A 25,225-nucleotide genomic window follows, 5' to 3' on the forward strand; every position below is an offset into this window, starting at 1 on the left:
GGGGCGGTTGGGGGAACACCCGGGACCGGCCCAGCCACAGCTCCCAATGCGGGGTGATGGGAGCGTCCCGCCCCCGTCCCTTCCCCTTGTTGCTGGGACGGGCTTCTCCCGACAGGGCCTTGCCCTGTGCGCCAGGCCCCAGGGGCAGGGGGTCCCATGGGGAGAAGGCCCCAGACAGCCCTTGGCCCACCCCTAGCCCCCAGATGATCCCCCCCCTCCTTGGTGCCATGTCCCCCATGGCCCCTTCCTCCCCTGCCTGATGTGGCCAGAGCGGGGGCCAGGCCCCACCCCCCGGCTCTGCCCCCTCCCCGGAGCCAGCACCCCCTAGCGCCAGCCTGGTTCGGAGGAGCCGGCACCCTAGGGGGCTGAGAGCCCAGGCCTGGTGTGGGGAGTGGCTGGAGATCAGCCTGTCAGGGAGTCCCCGGGCGATGCTCTGGAACTGCTCCCCACAAAGCCAGGCAGGACTCCGGGGAGCCTCCTCTCTCGGAGCATTCAGCATCCTCTGCCCCTCCGTGCGCTTCCCCCAGCGAGTCCGCCCGGGCGGGGTCCTGGGGCAGCCAGAGGTCCTGCCCCCCAACTCCGCAGTCAGACGGGACTCTCAGCCAGCCAGTAAAACAGGAGGTTTATTAGACGACAGGAACAGGGTCTAAAATAGAGCTTGTAGGTACAGAGAACAGGACCCCTCAGCCGGGTCCATTTTGGGGGGCAGTGAGCCAGACACCCCCGTCTGCCCTCGCTCCTAGTCCCCAGCCAGCTCCAAACTGAAACCCCCTCCAGCCCCTCCTCTCTGGTCTTTGTCTCTTTCCGGGGCCAGGAAGTCACCTGATCTCTTTGTTCTCCAACACCTTTAGCTATCCCCTGGCAGGGGGAAGGGCCCAGGCCCGGGCCATTAGTTGCCAGGAGACAGAGTGTTGGCCATTTATGTGCACTGGCCTTTATCCCACCACCTAGAGACTTAAGAAATGCATAGGGGAAACTGAGGCATCCCTACAGTATTCAGAGGAAACATTAAGAACAGTCCCACTTCATCACACAGCCTCCCCCCCCCCCCCGCCGAGTCTGAGGCCGAGCGCCCACCGCGCCCCTGGAGCTGCCCAGCCTGGGGTCCCCAGGGCTCAGAGCCAGCCTCTCCTGCCGGGCTGGGCCCAACCCCTGAGGCCAGGACCCCCCTACAAGCCCCCACTCCCAGTCCCCTCGCCTCCTCCCTGCCCCACAGCACCCACAGTGTCCCATGAGCCTCTGCCCCCCAGGACCCCCACACACACCCGACCAGCCCCCAGTCACGGTGCCCCTGCCTCCCCCTCCCCAGGGAGCCCCCTGCAGTTCTACGTGGACGCCATCCACACCCGCCACGTCAGCGCCTATGGGCCCGGCCTCAGCCACGGCATGGTCAACAGGCCGGCCACCTTCACCATCGTCACCAAGGGCGCCGGCGAAGGTACCGGGGGTGGCTGGGGACAGGGAAAGGAGGGGTGGGGCAGGGAAAGGATGCAGGGGTGGGGGGATGGTGGGGGTAAGGGCAGGCTGGGGGGAAGGGAGGGGACAGGCAGGGGAAGGTTGGTGGGATGGCGGGGTGGGGGGGTTGGGGGGCTGGTGGGGGCAAGTGCAGGGCAGGCTGGGGTGGAAGGGTGGGGGGCAGGCAGGGGAAGGTTGGTGGGGGGCTGGGAGGGAAGAGCGGGGAAGGGAGGGGGGCAGGCAGAGGCGGGGTGGGAGGCTGGTGGGGGGGGGGAGGGCAGGGCAGGCTGGGGGAAAAGGGCTGGGGGCCATGGTCATGGCGCCCCTGACGGCCGGCTCCCCAGGGGGGCTGTCGCTGGCTGTCGAGGGCCCGTCCAAGGCCGAGATCACCTGCAAAGACAACAAGGACGGGACCTGCACCGTGTCCTACCTGCCCACCGCGCCCGGCGACTACAGCGTCATTGTCCGCTTCGACGATCAGCACGTCCCGGGGAGTCCCTTCACCGCCAAGATCACCGGTGAGCCTCCCGCCGGGCCCCCGCCAGACCCCCACCTGCCCCCGGCCAGCCCCCAGTGCCCCCGCCACCCCGACGGACCCCCACCTGCCCCCGGCCAGCCCCGGGGCCCCCACCTGTCCCTGGAGCCCCCGCCACCCTGACGGAGCCCCACCTGCCCCCGGCCAGCCCCCAGGGCCCCTGCCTGTCCCCTGGAGCCCCCACCTGCCCCCAGCCAGTCCCTGGGGCCCCCGCCTGTCCCTGGAGCCCCCGCCACCCCGACGGACCCCCACCTGCTCCCACCCAGCCCCCGGGACCCCCGCCACCCTGACAGAGCCCCACCTGCCCCTGGCCAGCCCCCGGGACCTCCGCCACGCCAACGGACCCCCACCTGCCCCCTGCCAGCCCCCAGGGCCCCTGCCACTTTGATGGACTCCCTCCCAGCCCCTGGAGCCCCCACCTACCCCTGACAGACCCCCAGCTGTCCCCCACCCACCCCTGGGGTTCCTGCCACCCCCAACGGACAACTACCTGCACCCACCCAGCCCCCAGGGCCCCCACCTACCCTGACAGACCCCCAGCTGTCCCCCACCCAGCCCCCAGGACCACCATCTGCCCCCTGCAAGGGGCCCCTCTCTGTGGCCCAGCTGCACCCCCCCATCCCTTCCCCCCTGGCCGTGCTGCCCAGTAACAGCCCCCCCGCCCCGCAGGGGACGACTCCATGCGGACGTCCCAGCTCAACGTGGGCACCTCCACCGACGTGTCCCTGAAGATCAGCGAGAGCGACCTGAGCCTGCTGACGGCCTCCATCCGGGCGCCCTCTGGCCACGAGGAGCCCTGCCTGCTCAAGAGACTGCCCAACCGCCACATCGGTACGCGCCGGGGCAGGGCCGGCTGGGCCCGTGGCTCTGGGTGGGGGGAGGGGGCGCCAGGCCGGCTGATCCCGTGGCTCTGGGTGGCAGGGGAGGGGGCACCGGGCCGGGTGGGCCTGTGACTGTGGCGGGGGAGGGGTACCGGGCCGGCTGTTCCCGTGGCTCTTGGTGGCGGGGGGTGGGTGGCACCAGGCCGGCTGGGCCCGTGGCTCTGGGTGGGGGGAAGGGCACCGGGCCAGCTGGGCCTGTGGCTGTGGCGGGGGCGTCAGGCCGGCTGATCCCGTGGCTCTGGGTGGGGGGAGGGGGAGCCAGGCCAGCTGGGCCTGTGGCTGTGGGTGGGGGGGAAGGGCACTGGGCTGGCTGGGCCCGTGGCTCTGGCTGGCGGTTCCCATCGCCCGCGGGCGCTGACCGTCCCGTCTCCCCCAGGCATCTCGTTCACCCCCAAGGAGGTGGGGGAGCACGTGGTGAGCGTGCGGAAGAGCGGGAAGCACGTCTCCAACAGCCCCTTCAAGATCCTGGTGGGGCAGTCGGAGATCGGCGACGCCAGCAAGGTGAAGGTGTGGGGCCAGGGCCTGGTGGAGGGACGCACCTTCGAGGTGTCCGAGTTCATCGTGGACACTCGCACCGCAGGTGAGGCTGGTGTCACGGAGCCGGGGGGCTCCCAGCAGGGCTGGGTTCTGGGGGACGTCCTGACCGGAGAGGGGTGTGGATCCGGTCGGGAATCACTCCCAGAGGTTTCAGAGTAGCAGCCGTGTTAGAAGGACCGAGGACCCCGTTGCCCCCGACAAGGGGCGGCTCCGGCAGTTAGGTCTAGCCAAGTCTGAGCCCTGGGGAACAAAGTGTGGCCGACTTCCGCATGCCCACCGGGGGGGTTCCGGCTGGCTCTGGGGGTGGTCCCAGGTGCCGTGCTGGCGGGCAGCATGCCCGGTGGGGGGCTCCGGCTGGCGCTAGGGGGTCCCAGGCGCCGTGCTGGCAGGCAGCGTGCCCGGTGGGGGGCTTTGGCTGGCGCTGGGGGGGTCCCAGGCACCGTGCTGGCGGGCAGTGTGCCCGGTGGGGGGCTCTGGCTGGCGCTGGGGGGGGTCCCAGGCGCCGTGCTGGCGGGCAGCGTGCCCGGTGGGGGGCTCCAGCTGGCGCGGTCCCACAACGCTCATGCTCACTTGCCCCCAGGCTACGGCGGGCTGGGCCTGTCCATCGAGGGGCCCAGCAAGGTGGACATTAACTGCGAGGACGTGGAGGACGGCACGTGCAAGGTGACCTACTGCCCCACCGAGCCCGGCAACTACATCATCAACATCAAGTTCGCCGACAAGCACGTGCCAGGTGCGGGGGGCATGGCCAGGGCACAGCCAGACTGGCTGAGACTGGCCCCTGGGGACAGCAGCCTGCCAAGGGGAATGTCGCTCAGTGGAGCAGCTAGAGCGGGGGGAAGGGCTGGGAGCCAGGACTCCAGGGTTCTTTCCCCAGCTCTGGGAGTGGGGCCTAGTGGTTAGAGCAGGGGGGCTGGGAGTCACGACTCCTGGGTTCTATCCCCAGCTCTGCCGCTGAAGGCAGAGAAACAGCCCAGGTGGCTCCTGGGCATTAGGGGAGCAGCTTTGGTGCCTCTGTTTCCCCTTAGCCCAGGGGGTGCTGGCACCAAGCCCCAGGGTGAAGTTGTTTGGAAGTGCGGGGGGCTGCATTGTGTCATGCTCCCCGAGGCGTCGTGCCGTCCCCGTGGGCGGGGCGGGGGACGGGGTGGGTGCCATGGGCGGGGCAGGGGTGGGAGCCGTGAGTAGGGCGGGGCAAGGGGCGCGGCTGACTGCCGTGTCCATGTGCAGGGAGCCCCTTCACGGTGAAGGTGACGGGTGAGGGGCGCATGAAGGAGAGCATCACACGCCGGCGCCAGGCGCCCTCCATCGCCAGCATCGGCAGCACCTGCGACCTCAATCTCAAGATCCCAGGTACAGCCTGGGGGGGGGCTCTGCTCCGAGTCTGGGGGACACGCCCAGCCCCATGCACCCGGGCGGGACTGAACACTGATTGCGGGGGGGGGGGCCCTGCCTGCCCCGCCTGGACCCCCGCCTGCCCTGCCTGGACCCCCAGCAGGCAGGCTGAGCCCTGTGGATGGGGAGCCAGGATTGGGAGCCATTTTCAGCCCTCGCGGGGCTCAGGGCTGGGGGGTGGAAAGGACGGGGAGGGCCCTTCCCCGGCAGTGGGACGCTGCTGGCTCTGGGGAGGAGCAGGCACTGGGGGCGGGTGGGGGGTCCAGGCCCATGCGGGGCAGAGGGGCTGGGGGCAGGGGCCCAGCGCCCCCTCTCTGATTCCCCCCCCCACCCCGTGCGGCGCAGGGAACTGGTTCCAGATGGTGTCGGCGCAGGAGCGGCTCACGCGGACCTTCACGCGCAGCAGCCACACGTACACGCGCACTGAGCGCACCGAGATCAGCAAGACGCGGGGCGGCGAGACCACGCGGGAGGTGCGGGTGGAGGAGTCCACGCAGGTCGGCGGGGCCCCCTTCCACAACGTCTTCAGCGACTTCCTGGGCCGCGAGAGCCTCGGCTCCTTCGGCAGCATCGCCCGCACCCCGGAGGGTGCGTGCCCGGCACGGGGGGAAAGTGTCTCAAACTGTGGAGCCGTTGCGGGGGGGACGGGGGAATGTGTGTGCCTTGTCCGTGGGCAGCAGCCTGGCTGTGGGGGGGGTGTCTTGCAGGGGGTCTCACAGTCACATCGGGTTTGCACACGCGTCTCAAGCAAATGTGCCCGGGTGTGCGACCCACGAGGCACTAGAGGGCACTGTGCTGCAGGGGACTCTCTCCCCTCACAATCAGTGCTGGCCCCAATGCCCCAGGGTGGCACTAGGGGGCGCTGCGCTGCTGGCCCCATCTCTGGCCATTGTCACCTCCTGGCTCTTTGCCTCACAGGGGCGTTAGCCCTGGTACCCTGCCCAGATCCCAGGGCAGGTGACTCCATGCCCACTCAGTGCCCGTTCAGCACAGGATCCTCCTTCGCTGCCTGTCCCAAATTGGGGGCAGGGGCCGCACTCCCCGAGCGTGGCGGGGAGAGCCTGTGCCCGCTGGTGCCGTGCGGGTGGTCTGGGCTGCAGCTCTATCCCGTAGCATAGTGTGGGGGTGTCAGGCAGGCGGTGCCCCGCCCCAGAGGTGGCTGCATGGCAGTGCTGGCAGCAGTGGGAGGGCCGCAGGGCTGTGATTGGCTGACGGCCCCGCCCGTCTCTCGTTGGCCAGGCGAGGCGGGCGCCCCGACCATGACAGCCCAGGTGACCAGCCCGTCGGGGCAGACGGCCGACGCGGAGATCATCGAGGGCGAGGACAGCGCCTATAGCGTGCGCTTCGTGCCCCAGGAGATGGGCGCCCACACCGTCCACGTCAAGTACCGCGGGCAGCACGTGCCGGGCAGCCCCTTCCAGTTCACCGTGGGGCCCATGGGCGAGGGGGGCGCCCACAAGGTGCGGGCTGGGGGCACCGGCCTGGAGAGGGGCGTCGCTGGAGTGCCAGGTAGTGGGGCCTGCGCCAGGTGGGCACCAGAGCCCACATGGCTGGAGGGGAGAATGGGGCATTGGGGGGCAGGGGGGAGAGATTGGGGGGCTTGGGCATTGGGATGGAGGTGGCTCAGGGATGGGGGCGGCTTGGACATTTAGGGGTGGCTGGGGCATTGAGGGGTGGCTCAGGGATGGGGATGGCGTGGGCGTTTGGGGGCGGCTGGGGTATTTGGTGGCGGCTCAGGGAAGGCGCCGGCTGGGGCATTTGGGTGTGGCTCAGGGATGGGGCATTGGGGACGGCTGGGGCGCCAGGGGGTCTGGGGCGCTGGAGTGTGGGGCGCTCTGGGCCCAGGGCCCGCCCCTGACAGCGCTCTCTACCCCCAGCCGAGTTCAGCATCTGGACGCGGGAGGCAGGCGCCGGGGGCCTCTCCATCGCCATCGAGGGGCCCAGCAAGGCCGAGATCGCCTTTGAGGACCGGAAGGACGGCTCCTGCGGCGTCTCCTACATCGTGCAGGAGCCAGGTGGGTGCACGAGGCGGGGCCCTGGCTCCTCACTGCCCCACCAGCCCCCCATCTGCCTGGCTGTCCTCAGCAGCTTGGGCTGGTGCCGCCCATGGCTCAGACCCCTTGTGTCCCGTTGTGGGGCGGCTGGGGGTGCAGGGCCGGCAGTGCAAAGGCAGCCGATCCCCAGCCAGTCGCTGGGCTCCGTCTCCTGCATGTCGTTCCCAAGCATCCCCCCACGGCCATGGAGGGCCCTGCACGTCCTCACAGCCGCCCCACGCCCCCAGCCTCCTGCTCCCAATCTCCTGGCAGCTTTGAGGGGCAAAGGAGCCCTCCCCCCAACAGATCAGCCTGCCCCTTTCGACCCCCAGGCCCCCTCTGCCTGCGGAGCCCCTTGAACCTGACCTGGCCAGCTCTGCGGGTCCCCCAGGGCGGGGGCTTCTGGCCTGGGAGCTGCAGGACTCAGCCCCCAGGGACTCAGTGGCCCTGGAGCCAGCCCCCCAATCCCTGCTCCCATCGTGGTGCCAGCCCTGGGCCCATGGCACCCAGCCCAGCTCGGCAGCCTGGCCTTTGGAGCTGCGCCGGTGCCCCGGGCTGCCGGGCCGGAGCCTGACCCGAACTGCTGGCTCTGCTCCCCAGGGGACTACGAGGTGTCCATCAAGTTCAATGAGGAGCACGTCCCCGACAGCCCCTTCGTGGTGCCGGTGGCCTCGCTCTCCGACGACGCCCGCAGGCTGACGGTGACCAGCCTCCAGGTACCATGCGCCCAGCCTGGCGGGAGGGGGAGGGACAGTGTTCGGTGCCAGGGGCCAGCGCACGCGGTGCTGGCACCAGAGGGACGCGAACCACAATCCCGCCAGCATCCCTCAACCCTGACCCGCAGCCCCCTGATAGCCCAGCCCTGGAGTCCCCCTCCCAGCTCTGCCGGTACCCCTCAACCCTGACCCTCAGTCCCAACCCATAGTCCCCTGCATGTCCCCCAGCAGATGGGGTGATTGCAGTGGGGCCGTGGTCCCTGCAGCCTGGGAAGACCCCAGAACCGCGACCATGTGTCCGTCTGGTCTGTGGGGGGCGGATCTAGCAGGGTGCAGGGCTTTGACGTGACCACTGGTGCGGGTCTCCCCCGTCCCCCTCTGTGCTGGGGGGTGATGGTCCCAACCTGGGTTAACCCAAGGCTCCGCTGGCCGCCGCCCGGGCCTTGGCTTCACCCCGCTTTGCCATCGCAGGAGACGGGGTTAAAGGTCAACCAGCCAGCGTCCTTCGCGGTGCAGCTCAACGGGGCGCGGGGTGTGATCGACGCCAAGGTGCACACGCCCTCGGGCATGGTGGAGGAGTGCTACATCTCGGAGCTGGACAGCGGTGAGGACGCCCGGGCTCAGAGCAGGCGCGAGGGTCTGGCCATGGGCAGGGGGAGGTGCCCGGGGCTGGCCGGATGGGTGATTGCACCCAGGCTCCAGCCCGGGAGTGGTTTTGCCCCACGGGGCCTGGAGACTCAGGAGATGCAGAGCCGGTAACTGGCCTGAGGGTGGTGCCTTCAGGGTCAGAGCGAGCGGCCTGTGCCAGGCCGGGCGGGTTTCTCAGAGCCCCTGAGCCTCGGGTGGGCTGGGCGGGCGCCGGCAAGGGGCCAGGCTGAGCTCTCTAAGCCCTGCTCTCCCCGCAGATAAATCCACCATCCGGTTCATCCCGCGCGAGAACGGCGTGCACTCCATCGACGTCAAGTTCAACGGGCGCCACATCCCGGGCAGCCCCTTCAAGATCCGCGTGGGGGAGCAGAGCCAGGCTGGGGACCCGGGCCTCGTCTCGGCGTACGGCCCGGGCCTGGAGGGCGGCATCACAGGTAGGGGCGCATGGCCCCCTCCCAACCCCATGCCTGGCTGCTCTCTGCAGGGGGGCAGGGCGCGGCCCTGGCTGGTGCCCTTGTGCCATGTCCTGGGACGTGGGAGGGGATCCAGGCGCCGGAGCTGGTCCCCGAGCCGGGCAGCGCCAGCACTTGGATGGGAGTCCACCAAGGAGATCCAGTGGGTCGGGGAAGGGGACGCTTGGCTCTGGGCCGCCCCCCATGCGGTGGCTCTTGGCGGGCTGTGCCCGTCTCTCTCCCGACACCCAGAGGTGTAACCCTCGGAGGTTGGCCTCTCCCCCTTGTGGGTACCCGTGGTCCCATGGCCCTCGCTATCCCCGGCTCTGCTTAGCCTCTGGCGCTGCAGCCCCCTGGTGCCCGTTGTGGAGGGTCCCTACTCCTGGGGTCCAGGGGCTGGGTCCGGCAGGCCCTGCCCCTGCTGCCCGCTAACCCCCATCCCGCCCCAGGCGTGTCCTCGGAGTTCTTCGTCAACACGGTGAACGCTGGCTCGGGCGCTCTGGCTGTCACCATCGACGGCCCCTCCAAGGTGAAGCTGGACTGCCAAGAGTGCCCCGAGGGCCACAGGGTCACCTACACGCCCATGGCGCCCGGCAACTACCTCATCTCCATCAAGTATGGCGGCCCCCAGCACATCGTGGGCAGCCCCTTCAAAGCCAAGGTCACAGGTACGGCCACATGGGAGGGGCGGAGCCTGGCCACGCACGGGGAGAGGGGCAGAGCTTGGCCAAGCATGGTGCGGGGGCAGGGTCCCAGCCATGCCAGTGGCTGGGGGGCAGGGGAGGATCCTGTCCAGGCTGGGGGCAGCCCCCCAAGGCCTCTTGTGAGAAGCGGGTGTGGGATTCAGGCACCAGGGGCTGGCTGGCTGGAGGCTACGGGCCAGAAGGGGGTCACCGTGTGTGCGGGGGTGGTTGATTACATGTCCCCTTGCCCCTCTCCAGGGCCACGTCTCTCCGGCGGCCACAGCCTCCATGAGACCTCCACCGTCCTGGTGGAGACAGTCACCAAGTCCTCGTCCTCTGTGGGCAGCAGCTTCAGCTCCATGCCCAAGTTCTCCTCCGACGCCAGCAAGGTGGTGGCCCGGGGGCCCGGGCTCACCAAGGCCTTCGTGGGCCAGAAGAACACCTTTACCGTGGATTGCAGCAAGGCTGGTATGGGAGGGGCGGGGCCTGACCTCAAGGGGCGGGGTCTAGTGGGAAGGGCGGGTTCCGGCCACAAGGGGTGGACCTGGTGGGGAGGGGTGGGGCTTAACGGGGATGGGAAGAGCCTGTCCAGCAGGGGACGGGATTGGTGGGTCACGTGGCTGGGGGCGGGGCGCTAACGTGGGGCGCAGGAGTTAACTCAGAACCAGGTCTCCTTCAGCACTGCCGGGGGTCAGGGTGAGCCCCTGAGAGCGGGGCGGAGGGCATAGCGGGGGAGCACCGGTTCCCCAGTTTCCATGGGGTTTCTGGTGCTGGGGGCACTGTGCCCTGCAGGGACCTGGCCCAAGCTGCACCCCTGGGCCCCCCCCCCGGGACGCTGTCTCCTCCTCACCCCCCGCCGCGTTCTCTGCCCCCCGCAGGCACCAACATGCTGATGGTGGGCGTGCACGGCCCCAAGACGCCCTGCGAGGAGGTGTACGTCAAGCACGTGGGCAACCGAGTCTACAACGTCACCTACACTGTCAAGGAGAAGGGAGACTACGTCCTCATCCTCAAATGGGGCGACGAGGGCGTGCCAGGCAGCCCCTACCAGGTCACCGTGCCATAGCCAGGAGCCAGCGCCCAGAGCTGCGGCGCCTCCCCCGGGCACGGTGAGGCGCCCACCCCCTTCCCCTCCTCACACACACATACGCGTGCGCGCTTCCACCCCCAGGCCCGTGCCCCCCGAACTCCGTCCCACCCGCGGGTGAAGAGCTATCAGCCATGGACTCCACTGTCTTGCCCTGCACCAAGGACTGTTCTTGCCAAACAGTGCCCGCCAGCTACCCACAATGCTCCCCTGCGGGAGCGCCCACCAGCTACCCACAGTGCTCGTCCGCGGGGGTGCCCGCCTGCTACCCACAATGCTCCTCTGCGGGACCGTGATGGGGGCACTGGGCTGGGTGAAAGGAAGAGAGGAACTTTTTATAGCAGTTTTTCATCACTTCCTCTCTCGCTTTCCTCCAGTACTAGCCTAGCTGGAGGGGCAGAGGGCATGGCCAGCATGCACACCAGGCACAGGTGGGCTTGGCTAGGGTGCAAAAGGGGTGGAGGGCATGGCTGGGGTGCAGACCTGGCACATATGGGGCACAGGGCATGGTTGGGCACAGAGTGGCAGAGGGCATAGCTGGGGATGTAGATGGGTGGAGGGATGGTTGGGCACAGACTGGCAGAGGGCATGGCCCAGGGCGAAGGGCATGACAGAGGGCAAATGAGGTTGGAGACGGGCTAGGTATGAGCAGGAAAGGGGCCCCTGTGTGTCGCCCCCTGGGGGACATGGCAGGGGCAGGAAGCCGCTTTCCCAGGTTGGGGCCCCTGGTTGTAGGCAGGCGAGGGGCGAGCTGCTGCCGTGGGGGGGGGGGTCGGCGTGCACCCCAGGGCTTCTCTCCCCGCTCTGAGCGAGCAGCCCAGCCCTGAGGACTGAGGGAGGGGCCCGGGAGGGGCTGGACAGGGGGGTGCCCCCACAGGACATACCAGCTCAGCCCAGGTGAGGGGGCCCTGCCCCACAGGAAGGGTCTGGGGGCTGCTCGGAGAGCCCAGGGCAGCAGGCTGTGGAGCCGGCACTAGGGAGGGGAAAACCAAGTGGGCGGTGATGCCCGCCACCCCCCGGGCCGGAGCCCACTGCCCCCCCACACACACAGCCCAGAGAGCCAAGCCCTAGGGAAGGGGGGAGCTCCCAAGGGTGCTGGGGGCCTGGTAGGTGTCTGCTCAGCCCCTGCCCTTGGCCAATGCCCACTGCGCCCTTCTGCCCCTCCTTGGCCTCCGGCGCTGCCCACTGCCTCCCTGAGCTGCTCAGTGTCTGACTCCTGATGCTTTTTGAAAAACACACCCCCTAAAATCCCCCTTCCCCCAGGTGCCCGGCCCCTGGTGTGCGGTCTGCGGGTGTCCCCGGGTCTGTAGGGGCGAGGGGAGCCCCTGGCACTCCCGGCCCGTTTCTCTGCCGAGCGCCGTGGCCGGCCACCCTGCCAGGGAAATAAAGTGACTTGCTAAGATGCTCCGGGCTGCTGTCTGTGTGTCCTGCGCCGCAATGGGGCGACGGAAAGGCCCCTGCCCCGGCCGCTCTCCAGCACCAGGGCTGCCTCTGTGGTCTGGGGATGTTGCTCCCAGTGCCAGGTATTCCTGGCCCCACCCAGCAGAGCCCCCCAGTGCTCTGGCACCCACTGAGCTCAGGGAGCTGAGGGGCAGGTGGAGCGGCTGGCCCCCCTCCTGTGTAACGTTAGCCTTCGGCTGGTGCAGCCCCTCTCTTCCCTGCGTCCCCCCCTCGATTCTCCATGAGTGGGGCTGACCTGGCCACCTGCTGCCAGCTGCACTGCGCCCCCCAAGGATGGGGCAGCCAGCCGGGCCTTGCCCGGGGATCCCAGTTAGAGCTGGTTGAGAAAAGTGGTGTCCTGCTCCTGGGGGTGGATCCCCCTAGAGGGGCCAGCAGCCGACCCCCATGGTGCCCCCTACTGTGGGGGCTGGCTGTGGGCCCTAAACACAGGACCAGGCTCGCCAGAACCCAAATAACGGGCTGGACTACTCTGGATTAGCTGGGTCCCTGCCCGATGGAGCCAGAGCTGGGGAGAACCCAGGCTGGTTGCCTCGTGGCTGGCACAGTTTGGTACCGTGTGGTCCAGCTGGTCAGAGCCAGGCACCTCTGACCCCCCCCCCCCCCAGGCTGGGGTCACACACAGCGGGTGGGGGTTGAGCTGGCTCCCTGGGCCAGCCCTGGCCTGCTGGCAGGTGGCTCTGTAGCGTGATGGCATCACTGCGTCTCCCCGTCTGCCAGGGTGGGGCCCAGCGTTTCCGCCTCCCACTCCACGTGCTGCCAGGTGTCGCTGCCACCCTGAGCAGAGCGGGTGCGCCAGGCTCCCGGGCAGCGCTCTCCCCGGGGGTTTGCCAGCCAGGTCGCCCAGAACAGAATGCCGCGGCGGGGCCCAGAACCAGGCCCTGGCTCGGCACTGAACAAAGGAGGCACTGCAAACGTCTCCCAGGGCAGCTGAGCACCAACACATCAACACCCCATGCCCCATGGCACACGTGGGCCTGGCCCTAGCCAAGTTCTGGGAGGGGAGGGGTTAGAGCAGGGGGCTAGGAGCCAGGACTCCTGGGTTCTATCCCTGGCTCTGGAAGGGGAGTGGGGTCTAGTGGTTAGAGCGTGTGGGGTGGGGTGGGGTTGGGAGCCAGGACTCCCAGGACGTTTGCCAGGATTGGCAAATATAGTTCCCCTCTTTAAAAAAAGAGAAGAAGGAGGATCCGGGGAACTACAGGCCAGTCAGCCTCACCTCAGTCCCTGGAAAAATCATGGAGCAGGTCCTCAAGGAATCAATTCTGAAGCACTTAGAGGAGAGGAAGGTGATCAGGAACAGTCAACATGGATTCACCAAGGGCAAGTCATGCCTGACTAACCTGATTGCCTTCTATGAGGAGATAACTAGGTCTGTGGATATGGAGAAAGTGGTGGATGTGATTTATCTTAACTTTAGCAAAGCTTTTGATACGGTCTCCCACAGTATTCTTGCCAGCAAGTTAAAGAAGTATGGGCTGATGAATGGACTATAAGGTGGATAGAAAGCTGGTTAGATGTTGGGCTCAACGGGTAGTGATCAATGGCTCCACGTATAGTTGGCAGCCGGTATCAAGCGGAGTGCTCTGGGGCCGGTTTTGTTCAACATCTTCATTAATGATCGGGATGATGGGATAGATTGCACCCTCAGCAAGTTTGCAGATGACACTAAGATGGGAGAGAGGTAGATATGCTGGAGGGTAGGGATAGGGGCCAGAGTGATCTAGACAAATTGGAGGATTGGGCCAAAAGAAATCTGATGAGATTCAGCAAGGACAAATGCAGAGTCGTGCACTTAGGACAGAAGAATCCCATGCAACGCTACAGGCTGGGAACCGAATGGCTAGGCAGCAGTTCTGCAGAAAAGGACCTAGGGGTTACAGTGGTCGAGAAGCTGAATATGAGGCAACAGTGTGCTCTTGTTGCCAAGAAGGCTAACGGCATTTTGGGCTGTATAAGTAGGGGCATTGCCAGCAGATCGAGGGACATGATCGTTCCCCTCTATTCGGCATTGGTGAGGCCACACCTGGAGTATTGCGTCCAGATTTGGGGCCCCACTACAGAAAGGATGTGGACAAATTGGAGAGAGTCCAACGGAGGGCAACGAAAATGATTAGGGGGCTGGAGCTCATGGCTTATGAGGAGAGGCTGAGGGAACTGGGCTTGTTTAGTCTGCAGAAGAGAAGAGTGAGGGGGGATTTGATAGCTGCTTTCAACTACCTGAAAGGGGGTTCCAAAGAGGATGGAGCTCGGCTGTTCTCAGTGGTGGCAGATGACAGAACAAGGAGTAATGTTCTCAAGTTGCAGTGGGGGAGGTCTAGGTTGGTGTGAGGAACTGGGACTGTTCTTAATGTGGTCTTTGAGTGGGGAGTGTTGGCTGGGAAGGCAGGGGAGTGTGGCTAGGATGGTCTGCATGGGGGGATGGGAGACTGGCCGTGAGGGAGAATACCTGAGCATGTAACATGAGAACCCAGGAAGGGGTTAGAGGCTAGGTGACACCTTTGCCCGGGAAACTGAACAAAGGGAGAGCGAGTGGCAGAGCTGGCTGGTGGAATGGCTGGGAGGCAGACAGGACTCTGACCTCCCAAGGGGGCTATGGTGCCCTGGGACCCCAAGCTGCACCTATTTGGGGGGGGGGGGTCCTGTTGTCTGTGCCTGCAAGACCTATCTTGGACTGTGCTCCTGTCGTCTAAATAAACCTTCTGCTTTACTGGCTGGCTGAGAGTCATGGTGAATTGCAGGAAGCCGGGGGTGCAGGGCCTGGTGTCTCCCCACACTCCGTGACAGTTGGATATTAGGAAACACTATTTCACCAGGAGGGTGGTGAAGCACTGGAATGCGTTACCTAGGGAGGTGGTGGAATCTCCATCCTTAGAGGTTTTTAAGGCCCGGCTTGACAAAGCCCTGGCTGGGATGATTTAGTTGGGGACTGGTCCTGCTTTGAGCAGGGGGTGGACTAGATACCTCCTGAGGTCTCTTCCAACCCTGATATTCTATGATTCTATGACTCCTGGGTTCTAGTCCTGGTTCGGAAGGGGAGTGGGGTCTGTCGTGGACCCACATGGTCAGTGCTATGTCCCCAGTTTTGGCTCAGTCTCTGAGAGGGGGCCCTTCAGTGGGGCAGACCCCCAAGGGAGTTCGCTCGGCCTCCAGGCTAATCCCCGCAGTCTCATTGCGCCCTGAGCTGGGTCTGCTCCGTGAGTCCCACCCACGCGGGAGCCGTGCGCCTCTGGGGACCACGCATTGCGCCCAGCATCTGCGGTGCCGCTGCCCCGGCTGGCAGCAGAGACAGGTTTAGTCGGTAGCTGGCGCCCGGCCTAGGAGGCCTCATGGCAGCTCAGAGCCCAGCCAGGCCGCAGGGAGCCCTGGGCTCAGGCTCCGTCTGTCCGTCCGTCTGACCTCCATGGTCCGAATCCCCCCTCCCCCCCCCGAGTCCTGTGTTCCTGCAGCTCCGGCCCTGCGGCCAGGCAGGGGGTTGAGCTCCGTGGGGCACTAAATGCCTGGGGGCCATGTCCAGGGCACAGCACCCAGCCAGCTGGGGCCACCCTGGGGTGTCGGCCCGACCCTTCCCCCGCTGGGAACAACGCAGCACCCAGGGAAACTGAGGCACGGCCAGGCTTCATAAGAAATACTACAAATAATCCCCAATTCGTTACAGGGTCTGGGGGATGAAAGCGGGGGGGCAGGACTCCTGGGTTCTTCTGGGGGGGGGGCACAGAGCATAGACACAGGGGCCAGCGAGCCATCAGCACCCCGGCGCATGCGTAGAAGCGCTCCGCCGGGCTCCGAGCGGTCGGTGCGAGATGCGCATGCTCAGAATGGTCGGGGAGGGAAGCCAGCAGCGCAGGCGCAGACGGGTGCTGCAGGGGCAGGCCGCGCATGCGCCGAGGGTATAAGCGGCGGACGGCAGACGGCAGTGGATTGGAGCCATGGCCGGGCGGGGGAAGCTGATCGCGGTGCTGGGGGACGAGGACACGGTGACGGGCTTCCTGCTGGGCGGGGTGGGCGAGCTCAACAAGCACCGCAAGCCCAACTTCCTGGTGGTGGAGAAGGACACGAGCCTGACCGAGATCGAGGAGACCTTCCGGTGCGCGGGCGAGACCACCGGGGCGCGCGGGGGGGCAGCCGGGCGAGACCACCGGGGCGCGCGGGGGGGCAGCCGGGCGAGACCACCGGGGCGCGCGGGGGGCAGCCGGGCGAGACCACCGGGGCGCGCGGGGAGTAGCCGGGCGAGACCACCGGGGCGCGCGGGGGCGGGGGAGGGGGAGGAGAGAGCTGAGCCTGGAGCTGCGGGGGACCCAGGAGTCCGGCTCTGCCTAGCCAGTGGAGGGCGCAGGTGCTGGCTCCGGGAGAATGGGGGGGGGGGGGCAGGTGCTGGCTCCGGGAGAATGGGGGGGGGGGGGGGCAGGTGCTGGCTCCGGGAGAATGGGGGGGGGCAGGTGCTGGCTTGGGGGGGTAGTTGATGGCTCTGGGAGGATGGGGGGGGCAGGTCCTGGCTTGGGGGGGGGCAGGTGCTGGCTCAGGGGTGTCTGTTCCCCTAGTGCAGGCTCCCCCACCCATCCCTGCCTCCCCCCCCCCCCCCCCCCCGCAGGAGCTTCCTGGCCCGTGAGGACATCGGCATCATCCTGATCAACCAGTTCATCGCGGAGCTGATCCGGCACGTGCTGGACGGGCACACCCGCTCGCTGCCCGCCGTGCTGGAGATCCCCTCCAAGGAGCACCCCTACGACGCCACCAAGGACTCCATCCTGCGCCGCGCCCGGGGCATGTTCACCGCCGAGGACCTGCGCTAGGGGCCGCGCTGTCTGGCACCGCCCATGCCGGCTCCCTCCCTCCTCGGCCTGGTCGCCCCGGGGGAGCGGCTGCTCCTGCAGTCCTTCGGGGCGATGAAAAGCATCTTCCACCCACCCCCTCTGGGGTGAACTGCGGCAGCCCCCTGTGCCGGGGCATCCGGGCCCAGACTGGCTCCCCGGGGGCTCGTGTTGGGCCTATGCGGCGCTCCTCCTCCTCCCCACCCTGCCCCTCTGACCCCCTCTGGGGCTGCAGGGGCCTCCCACCGGCTGCCCCCAAACCCCTGTGTGCTGGGGGGCAGGGGCTGCATGCCAGTTGGCATGGGGGGGTGCAGTGGTAAGGAGGGTGCCAGAGCTGGCCCATGCCCCTTGCTCGGCCACACCCCTCTTGTTTCCCAGGGCCCTGGCTCCCCCCGCCCTCCGTGTGCTGCCGGATCCACCTTGTCTATGTTCCTGTGACGGTTGAGCTGTTACATTAAATCAGAGTAGTCCCACCCCCCGCCCGATTCCTGTGCTCTGTGCTGGGGGCAGACACCCTCCCGAGGCGTGCTGTGCCCCAAAGCCCCTGTGTGGGCAGAGAGCCAGCAGGGAGGGGGCGCGGCTGGAGGGCAAGGAGTTACAACCAAGCCAGGCAGAGGAGCTGCTGTGTGCTGGGCTCCCTGCCTGTCCGGGCCAGCTCCAGCTCCAGCCAGCCGGGGCCGGTCCCAGCCCAGCGCCCTGGCCCTGCACTGGTGCTCTCCTGCCTGCTGGGAGCTCACTGGTCACACCGGTCACTCAGCGATGGGGGGGGGGGGGGGTGCAATCCTGACCTTCTCTTCTCCCACCCACCCACCTGCCCCTTCTTCTGTGTGCACCTGCCCTTGGCCGGGGTGGCGACGAGGCTGCCGGCTCTCAACAGGCACCAGCCTTTGCTCCCAGTGACTCTCTGCCAGTAAACCTCCTCTCTGGGCAGGCCCTGGCTTGGCCCTGGCCAGGGGGGCTGCTTCTGAGCCCGTCCCGTGATCCCGAAAGGGGAAGTGCCTGTGACTCATCCGCAGGCGGCTCTGAGGAGCCAGCAGCTGTCTCGTCCTCAGGACCAGCCCCAGGCCTGGTGGCCCTGACCTAGGCCCGCGGCATCCAGGCCAGCCTGGCTCGTGGGCCTGACCTAGGCCGCCGGAGGGATGTGCAGCGACCTGCCCCCTGCTGACAGCGGGCGCGCTCGGTGCCTGCTGCGCGTGGCGCTCCCCCGCTCAGGCTGCCATGGCCCCAGAGAAACGGGCTGCGGCCCCCGTAGCTGACCAGCGTGTGGTGCCCTCTGCCCGTCCAGGCTGCCAGCGCTGAGTCCAGGAAGGCAGGTGCTGGCTGGGGAGCTCCAGTGGCTGGTGAATCTCCTGCTCCTAAACACGGCGAGGGGGACTGAATACGGGTGCTACTATCTCCTTCCTGGGCTCTCCCTCCCTCTCCCTCGGGCCCAGGGAAGCTGCTGGCTGCTCCGCTCCCTGCGCTGGCTGCTTCCTGCCTCCGGGGTTCAGTTTTGCCGTGTCCCAGCTGGCTGCAATGCTGGGCAGAGCCCTGAGTGGAGGAGCCGCCCTGTGCCAGCTCCCTGCCCGCCTGGGACAGCTCCAGCCAGCCGGGGCCGGTCCCAGCCTGGGTCTGAGCCTGCCCTCCTGCCTGCTGGCAGCTCTGGCTCTGGCCCCAGCACAGAGCGGGACAGACCCAGTGGGCCCCTGCTGTTGCCGGCAGGGCTGGGGCGGTGGATGTGCTGAGCCACGTGGGCCGGCTGTCTGCTGCTGCGGAGCGGAGGGCGAGTGGGGGAGGTCCTGGGGCTTGTTAGCCAGCCCACTGTGCCCGTGGTGCTGCGAGCCGGCCAGGAGCTTCCACAAGCCGTGTTACGTGGTGCCGCGTGGCAGGGGGGTGCTAGAGCTGCCTGGCAGATGAGCCAGCAGGCCCCTGAGCTGGGGCCAGCGTGGCCGGGGAGCGGCTCAGTGCCGATGAATTAACCATTGGCACAGCGCGGGGGGAGGCATGGCTTATACAGCGAGCGGGGCTGCCTTAGGAACGCGCGTGGGGCGGGGCTGGGAGCTGGGCTCAGGCGAGCTGATCACAGGGGGTCTCTGGGTCTGCCCTCAGGCGGGTGCTGCTAGGGGAGCCTCGCAGCCTGCCCCCTCCAGGGCCCCCCTGCTCCCTGGGCAGGCCGGAGGAGCCCAGGTGCTCTCTAGGGGGCATGCTCTGCCCTGGGGCATTGCCTACTGTCACGGAGTCCCCGGGCGATGCTCTGGAACTGCTCCCCACCAAGCCAGTCAGGACTTTGGGGAGCCTCCTCTCCCTTGGAGCAGACTGTCTTCAGGACAAGCTCACAGCTTCACCTCCTGGGTCTCTCCTGGGAGCATTCAGCATATGCCCCTCCGTGCGCTTCCCACAGTGAGTCCGCCCAGGCAGGGTCCCCGGCAAGCCAAAGGGTTCTGCACCCCCACTTCGCAGTCAGATGTGACTCTCGGCCAGCCAGTAAAACAGAGGTTTATTAGACGACAGGAACAAGGTCTAAAACAGAGCTTGTAGGTACAGCGGCGAATGGGACCCCTCGGCCGGGTCCATTATGGGGTTCAGAGAGCCAGACACCCACGTCTGCCCTCACTCCTAGTCCCCAGGTAGCTCCAACTCTCCAGCCCCTCCTTCCGGCTTTGTCTCTTTCCTGGGCCAGGAGGTCACCTGTTCTTTGTTCACCTTTAGCTATTTCCTTGCAGGGGGGAAGGGGCCCTGGCCATTTGTTGCCAGGGAGACAGAGTGTCAGGGATTTATGTGCACTGGCCTTTCCCCACCACCTAGAGACTTAAGAACTGCATAGGGGAAACGGAGGCACCCACACAGTATTCAGAGGAAACATTAAGAACAGTCCCACTTCGTCACACCTACCAGCCAGGCTCTAGGTCCAACAGCCTGGTGCCGGCAGCCCCCTCCCACAGTTTGTCAGCACAGCCTTCCCCAGCCCCTAGGTGCCAGCCTGGGGCATGCGGCATGTGCTGCTCCCCTCCCGTGAGCCCTGGGGGGCCTGTCTGTGCTCTGGCCCCCAGCCGCCCCCCTGGTTCACTGCCCATCGGGTGGGGCATGCAGGCTGGGGGCTTTGCCCAGTCTGAGCCTGGAGGGCAGCCCAGGTGGGTGACTGTGGGTTAGTCGCTCCCCTCCCTGGGGCTGTGGGGACCCCCTCCCTGTGGGGCAAAAGTCCCCCCAGCCAGCTGCTGTCACCCTGATTTCTGACTGCACCCCCCACCGTGCTGCTCCCCCTGAGGGCTGGCCTAAGCTTCCTACCTGTCCCTGATCTGCCCCTGCCCTCCGTACAGCCTCAAGCTGCCCCCAGCAGAGCCTTGGATCCCGGCCCCAAATACCTGCAGCCAGGCACTGACCCACCCACTCTCCAGCCAGGCAGTAACCTGCCCAAGGTCAGTCTGTGGCAGAGCTGGGAACCCAGGAGTCCTGGCTGCTAGCGCCCACCCCAGGCACAGCACCTGCCCCCTCGGGCTGGCATCTGCTGGCCGGTGCCATTTGCCCTGGATCCCTCTGCAAGTCCTTCGCGGGGAGGGGGGCAGTATTCTAGCAGCCACAAGTACAGGCCCAGGTTTAATCCATTGGGGCTTGTAGACCCCTCCCGCCTCCGAGCCCTCTCCTAGGAAGGGGCTGGGCTTTGCACCAGGCCATGCTGGGGGGGGGAGGGGGGGTGTAACGATGCTGTCTTCGGTGGGACACAACTGAGAGTATCAATTCAGGACAAATTGCTTAGAGCAGGTCAGTTACAGCCCCAGGCTGGTGGTTCTCCACCTCTAAGGCACCAAACCAGCCAAACATCGAGGACTTTGGTCTCACCCCACTGGCTAACCACAAGTCACACAAGCAATTCCCTCAGACACTGCAGTTTCCCAGGATCCCCACCAGTGTCACTTGTTATGGGGATGAATGGTTATGAAAACCAATACCCCAGTAAAAAAAAAAAGGTTCTCTCAATCCCAAAGGACCAAGCCCCAGACCCAGGTCAAATGATAACTTAGATCTTACCCAAAATGCACCCTTAGAGCCAATTCTTATTAACTAAACTAAAATGTATTAAAAAAGAAAAGAGAGAGAGAGAGAGAGTTGGTTGAAGGATCAATATACATACAGACTTGAATTCAATTCTTGAGGTCCAGATACATAGTAGAGGTGAGTTTGTAGTTGCCAAAAGTCCTTTTAGAAATAGTCCAGAGGTTATAGTCCAATGTCCATATTCAGGGTGGCTCCAGTCAGTGACTGGGGATCTCAATCCTTATGGCTTAAGGTTTCCCCCTCTTGAAACCCAAAGCAGATCTGAGATGAAGCAGAATCATGTCCCAGGGTTCTTATACATTTCCAGCAGCCTCTTGGCCTGAGAAAACAATAGGCTTTAACTCTCCTTCTCCCAAACATCCTGGCAATTAGCACAGGGTAATTTATCCATTAAACAGTTCAGATACAGGTTACCACAAGCTTCAAAGAGACACATAGACAGTAATACTGTTTCCCTCCAGTGTCTTCCTAAATGTTAATATTCCTTTTTTGATCTTTGAATCAAAGCTATAGCAATAGACAAGACTTGTTTGCTGACATCACAAGCCCTGAGCGAACATCTACCCTTTGATCTCTAACACTACAGGCTGCATTTCAAAGCTCTGTTCATTTACAGATCTTCCTAACCAGTCTCTAAAGTTTGGCCATGGGTCACCTCAGTCTGGGAGGTAATTAGCAGCCGTGTTAGTCTGTATCCGCAAAAAGAACAGGAGTACTTGTGGCACCTTAGAGATGAACACATTTATTTGAGCATAAGCTCTCGTGGACTACAGCCCACTTCTTCGGATGCATTGAATGGAACATATAGTGAGGAGAGAGATACACACACAGAGAACATGAAAAGGTGGGAGTTGCCATACCAACTCTAAGAGGCTAATTAATTAAGATGAGCTATCAGCAGGAGAAAAAAAACCCTTTGTAGTGACAATCAAGTTAATGAACTCTTCCTGGCCCTGTGTCACCTTTCAATGAGATATTATATTACTGTGAGAAGTAGCAGGGGGGCTCTGGGCTGGAGAGGGGGAGCAGGCAGAGCTCACCTGGATGCAGAGAGACTGGGATGTGCTGGGCTGACGGAGGCCAGGCCTGAGGGCTGGAGAGTTTCCTGTGCTGGGTTCAACACTCAATAAACCCTCCTGTTTTACGCTGGCTGAGAGTCACTCCGGGCTAGAGAACAGGGTTGTATCAACCCCTTCGGGGGTGGAGGCCCCAGGGTTACAGAGCGAGGGGACTCCCTGAGGGGGCCCACGGCAGAGACAGACGTGCTAAGGTGCAGAGAGGTGCGGCTCCAGGAGGTGGAGGGGCCTGACCCCGGGACAGAGCGGACCCCTGAGAAGGGCTGTTGCACTGAAGGGGGCTCCCCCCATGGACCACACGGGGCCAAGAGTGGGCACGACCTGTGAGTCTGTGACGACTACATTCATAACATCATGGGGAAGTGACTCCCAGAGCAACGCCCCCTTTCCCATCAGCACCAGTACAGCCCTGGCCCATCCGATCCTGGGGGCAGCTGGTGTCCCCCCCCACTCACCGAGGGGGCAGAGGTGCCACAGGGACAGGCAGCATGTGAACAGCGATGCCCAGCCTCAGTGGCCCCTGGGCTGGCCAGCAGGGGCCGCGGGCAGCTGTGGGGATGGAGGGCACCGCTGGGGGGCTGCTCTGGGTGAGATTCAGACATCCCTGCCCTAGAGCCATTGCTGGGGCCCCGGAGCAGGGCAGCCGGGTCAGCGCCAGGCAGCCCCTTGCCCCCGGCCTCTGTGATGCAGCTGCTATGGCAACACAGCTGACAATGGTACCAGCTGCCCCGGGCTGGGGGCGGGGAAGGGCAGCAGGGACGGGACCCAAGCCCCAGACTTGTGCCCACAGGTTACCTGGTGCAGGAGGCCCTTGGGGCGCAGCTCAGCCTGGCCACAGGGGGGCACCCCGCAGCACTCCGGCCCGTGGCAGAAGACGGGGGTAGCCGCGGGGGTGTCTGAGCGCAGGGAACCCGGGGGCGGCCGGCAGGTGCCACCATGGCGCGCCAGCTGAACATGGACACGCTGCAGCAGGACTTCTGGAAGGAGGAATACCTCAAGGAGCTGATGATCCGCTTCCGCTGGCACCAGCGCTACGGGGCATCCGTCAAGGCCAGGCAGGAGCAGCTGCGCCAGCGGCGGCAGGCCACCGGGCAGCCGCTCAAGCTGCCCGCCCTCCAGTCTCCGGCGCCCGTGCCCCAGGCCGAGCAGCCGCCCGAGGAGCCCGCCAGGGCCGCTGGGGGCATCCAGGAGGGGGAGATGATGCCCGTGGCGCCGGAGGTGCGGCAGCTGCTGTACCAGGGCATCTCCCAGGACGGCGAGGGCCGGCGGCGCTACCTGACCCTCCGCACGGCCCGCGCGCCCGAGGAGAAGTACTACACCCCCGTCACCACCAACTTCGTCTATGGCTGGCAGATGGGTGAGCCGGGGCAGCAGGCACCGGGGGGCAGAGCTCTGCCCGCGGCTGAAGTCTGTGCCCACAGGACCAGCTCGCCCCATAGCCCTGGGCCGCGCTGGCGTGGGGGGGGCAGAGGTGGGGGGGTCCACTAGGTGGCGCTCTCCCCTAGGGGCAGTGCCTCCGGAACGGCTCCATGACGCCGGCTGTGACCTCGCAGCAGGCTGGGCCAATCAGCATAACCGGCCTGTGCTCATTTGCATACTGCAAATCGTTTGTGGCAGCAGCTGGCTCTGTTTGTCAGGGGTTCCCCAGCTCCCCCCGCCAGGCGGGGGCACCTGGCTGGCACAGGGTGGGTTTGTGCTAATAGTGCAATCACCTGGGGGGGGGAGAAGCGCTGCCCTCTGCTGGATGGGGTGAGATCTCTTCCGCTGTGTGTCATAGGCCCTATAGTGCTGGGATGTGATGGAGATTCCCCTCTGGCTCAAGAGGCAGGGCCGTAGTTCTTGGCCAGGAGGCTCTAGTGCTGAGGGGACCTGGCATGCACCAGCTGCCAGCTGATAGCCCAGCGAGTGGCTCTGCCCAGGAGGGCGCCAGGGCTTGGGGTTAAAGCCGGGGTCCCCTCCTGGCTCGCTGGGCATGCAGTGGGGATGCTGAGACCTGGGCAGGGCAGCATCACCGCTCTGGGGTGTCAGGGGACCCCCTCCCCGGAGCGAGATATTGGGAGCCCAGTGCTGCCAGGGGAGAAGGTTGGCAATGAGTCAGCTCTGGGGCGGGGGTCTGGGGTTCTAATAGGCCCCCCACAGCTCATCGCCCCCCCTTGTGTCTCTGCCCAGGGAAAGCCACCACCGTCTACGTGCCCCCGTCACCCAAGTGCCGCATCGAGAGCTTCTTCCGCAAGAACGGGGCCTTCTCGCTGCTGGACCCACGCGACGTGGCCATGTGAGAGCCCGGGCTCCCCGCCACGGGGCTCTGGGCCTGGGACCGGGCCAGTCCCCCCACCCCTGGACCACGCCGGCTGCTTGGGGCACTGGGCTCTCCTAACACGACCGCCTGGTGCTGACCCCGCTGGCTCTGCGCATCCTTCAGCCACCTGGCCGGGCACTAAGCAAACGTAGGGCCCGGGGGCCTCCCCTTTCACTGCTTGCATGCCAAGGCAGCTGGGCCCGGCTCCCGGTTCTGGCAGGGCCCAAGCCCGCCTGACCATTGCCCAGCCTGACAGGCCCCCTCGGAGCAGGGGCGGGGCTCTGGGAGTGGCACCTGGCGAGGGGCGGGCTGGGCACCAGGGTGGGCACAGGTGGCCAGCAGGGCCCAGCGCGTCCTTCATGGTAACAGCCCCAGGGCTGGGGGCAGGTGGACGGTGGGTGACTTTATTGTAGGCCGTGCCAGGCTGGGCTGCACGTGGGCAGAGCCATTGCATAGCTCTGCGGGGTCTTCTCCAGGGCCCCCCGCAGTGCCGGGGGCTCCCCTGCCCAGCCAGTGCCGCCATCCACTGGGGCTCTGCCCACTGTCCTCACCTGAAGCCCCTCACCCTCTTGGTGGGGACCCTCCCGAGAGCGAACATGGGGGGAAGGGGGCCTGAGCCCCACAGCACCCCTGAGCCCTTTCTCCAGCCCCTGGGAATGGCCCCTTCCCTGTGCCCCAGCCCCACAGCGCCCCCCATGGTCCGGGCTCACCAGCCCCACAGCGCCCCCCCATGGTCCGAGCTTGCCAGCCCCACAGCACCAAGCCGGGGGGTTACTAGGGAAGGATGGGCCAGCCCTGCACACACCCGGCCGTGGGATCTGCCCCACCTCAGTCAACGCCTGGAGGGGCTGGGCAGCAGCTGTGGGGCTTGGCCATGGGGCCTGCAGCAGGTGCTGGGGGGTGTTTCTGGCTCCCTGGACTCCCCAGGCGCTTGGAGCTCTGGCACCGCTCTCGGGGGGCCCCGACAGGACCATGGGGCAGTGTGACACCCCTCAGGGCGCGCGCTCACCAGGGCAAGCCCCCTGGGCTACAGCGCCTCCTGGGTCTGACCTCGGAGCGTTCAGCCCCCCTGTCCATGCTCCCCACAGTGAGGACTCCTGGGGCAGCCTCCCCCGCCCCCAACGGGGCCCTGC

General features: G+C 66.1%; 3 protein-coding genes across 6 annotated transcripts in view; all 3 read left to right on the top strand.

Moving 5' to 3' along the window:
* FLNC (filamin C) overlaps nucleotides 1-11,821 on the top strand; it is a 51,875-nt gene extending 40,054 nt beyond the window's left edge. For all 4 annotated transcript variants that reach the window (XM_065551861.1, XM_065551866.1, XM_065551872.1 and 1 more), the window contains 15 exons: nucleotides 1,310-1,438; nucleotides 1,800-1,973; nucleotides 2,660-2,821; nucleotides 3,248-3,451; nucleotides 3,989-4,141; nucleotides 4,636-4,758; nucleotides 5,146-5,388; nucleotides 6,040-6,309; nucleotides 6,678-6,815; nucleotides 7,434-7,549; nucleotides 8,021-8,153; nucleotides 8,455-8,631; nucleotides 9,099-9,317; nucleotides 9,591-9,800; nucleotides 10,211-11,821. In XM_065551861.1, the coding sequence (XP_065407933.1) occupies nucleotides 1,310-1,438; nucleotides 1,800-1,973; nucleotides 2,660-2,821; nucleotides 3,248-3,451; nucleotides 3,989-4,141; nucleotides 4,636-4,758; nucleotides 5,146-5,388; nucleotides 6,040-6,309; nucleotides 6,678-6,815; nucleotides 7,434-7,549; nucleotides 8,021-8,153; nucleotides 8,455-8,631; nucleotides 9,099-9,317; nucleotides 9,591-9,800; nucleotides 10,211-10,398 (2,639 nt within the window). In that variant the 3' untranslated portion in view covers nucleotides 10,399-11,821. The remainder of the gene's footprint in view (nucleotides 1-1,309; nucleotides 1,439-1,799; nucleotides 1,974-2,659; nucleotides 2,822-3,247; nucleotides 3,452-3,988; nucleotides 4,142-4,635; nucleotides 4,759-5,145; nucleotides 5,389-6,039; nucleotides 6,310-6,677; nucleotides 6,816-7,433; nucleotides 7,550-8,020; nucleotides 8,154-8,454; nucleotides 8,632-9,098; nucleotides 9,318-9,590; nucleotides 9,801-10,210) is intronic.
* A 3,913-nt stretch (nucleotides 11,822-15,734) lies between these two features.
* ATP6V1F (ATPase H+ transporting V1 subunit F) lies at nucleotides 15,735-17,163 on the top strand. Its single transcript, XM_065551898.1, has 2 exons — nucleotides 15,735-15,961; nucleotides 16,466-17,163. The coding sequence occupies exons 1-2, from the start codon at nucleotides 15,804-15,806 to the stop codon at nucleotides 16,665-16,667; spliced, it is 360 nt and encodes a 119-aa protein (XP_065407970.1). The 5' UTR covers nucleotides 15,735-15,803; the 3' UTR covers nucleotides 16,668-17,163.
* Nucleotides 17,164-17,317: 154 nt separating this feature from the next.
* On the top strand, nucleotides 17,318-24,650 carry SPMIP1 (sperm microtubule inner protein 1). Its single transcript, XM_065551890.1, has 2 exons — nucleotides 17,318-23,150; nucleotides 23,963-24,650. Exons 1-2 carry the CDS (start codon nucleotides 22,730-22,732, stop codon nucleotides 24,070-24,072), a joined length of 531 nt encoding a protein of 176 aa, XP_065407962.1. The 5' UTR covers nucleotides 17,318-22,729; the 3' UTR covers nucleotides 24,073-24,650.
* Nucleotides 24,651-25,225: the final 575 nt, after the last annotated feature.

The sequence above is a fragment of the Chrysemys picta genome, chromosome 1 (assembly GCF_011386835.1).
Source record: "Chrysemys picta bellii isolate R12L10 chromosome 1, ASM1138683v2, whole genome shotgun sequence".
Classification (NCBI taxonomy): Eukaryota; Metazoa; Chordata; order Testudines; family Emydidae; genus Chrysemys; species Chrysemys picta.

Coding starts and splice junctions, on each gene's coding strand:
- ATP6V1F (XM_065551898.1), top strand. CDS start 15,804: ATGGCCGGGCGGGGGAAGCTGATCGCGGTGCTGGGGGACGAGGACACG. Junction 15,962..16,465: donor GAGATCGAGGAGACCTTCCG/GTGCGCGGGCGA, acceptor CCCCCCCCGCAG/GAGCTTCCTGGCCCGTGAGG.
- SPMIP1 (XM_065551890.1), top strand. CDS start 22,730: ATGGCGCGCCAGCTGAACATGGACACGCTGCAGCAGGACTTCTGGAAG. Junction 23,151..23,962: donor CGTCTATGGCTGGCAGATGG/GTGAGCCGGGGC, acceptor GTCTCTGCCCAG/GGAAAGCCACCACCGTCTAC.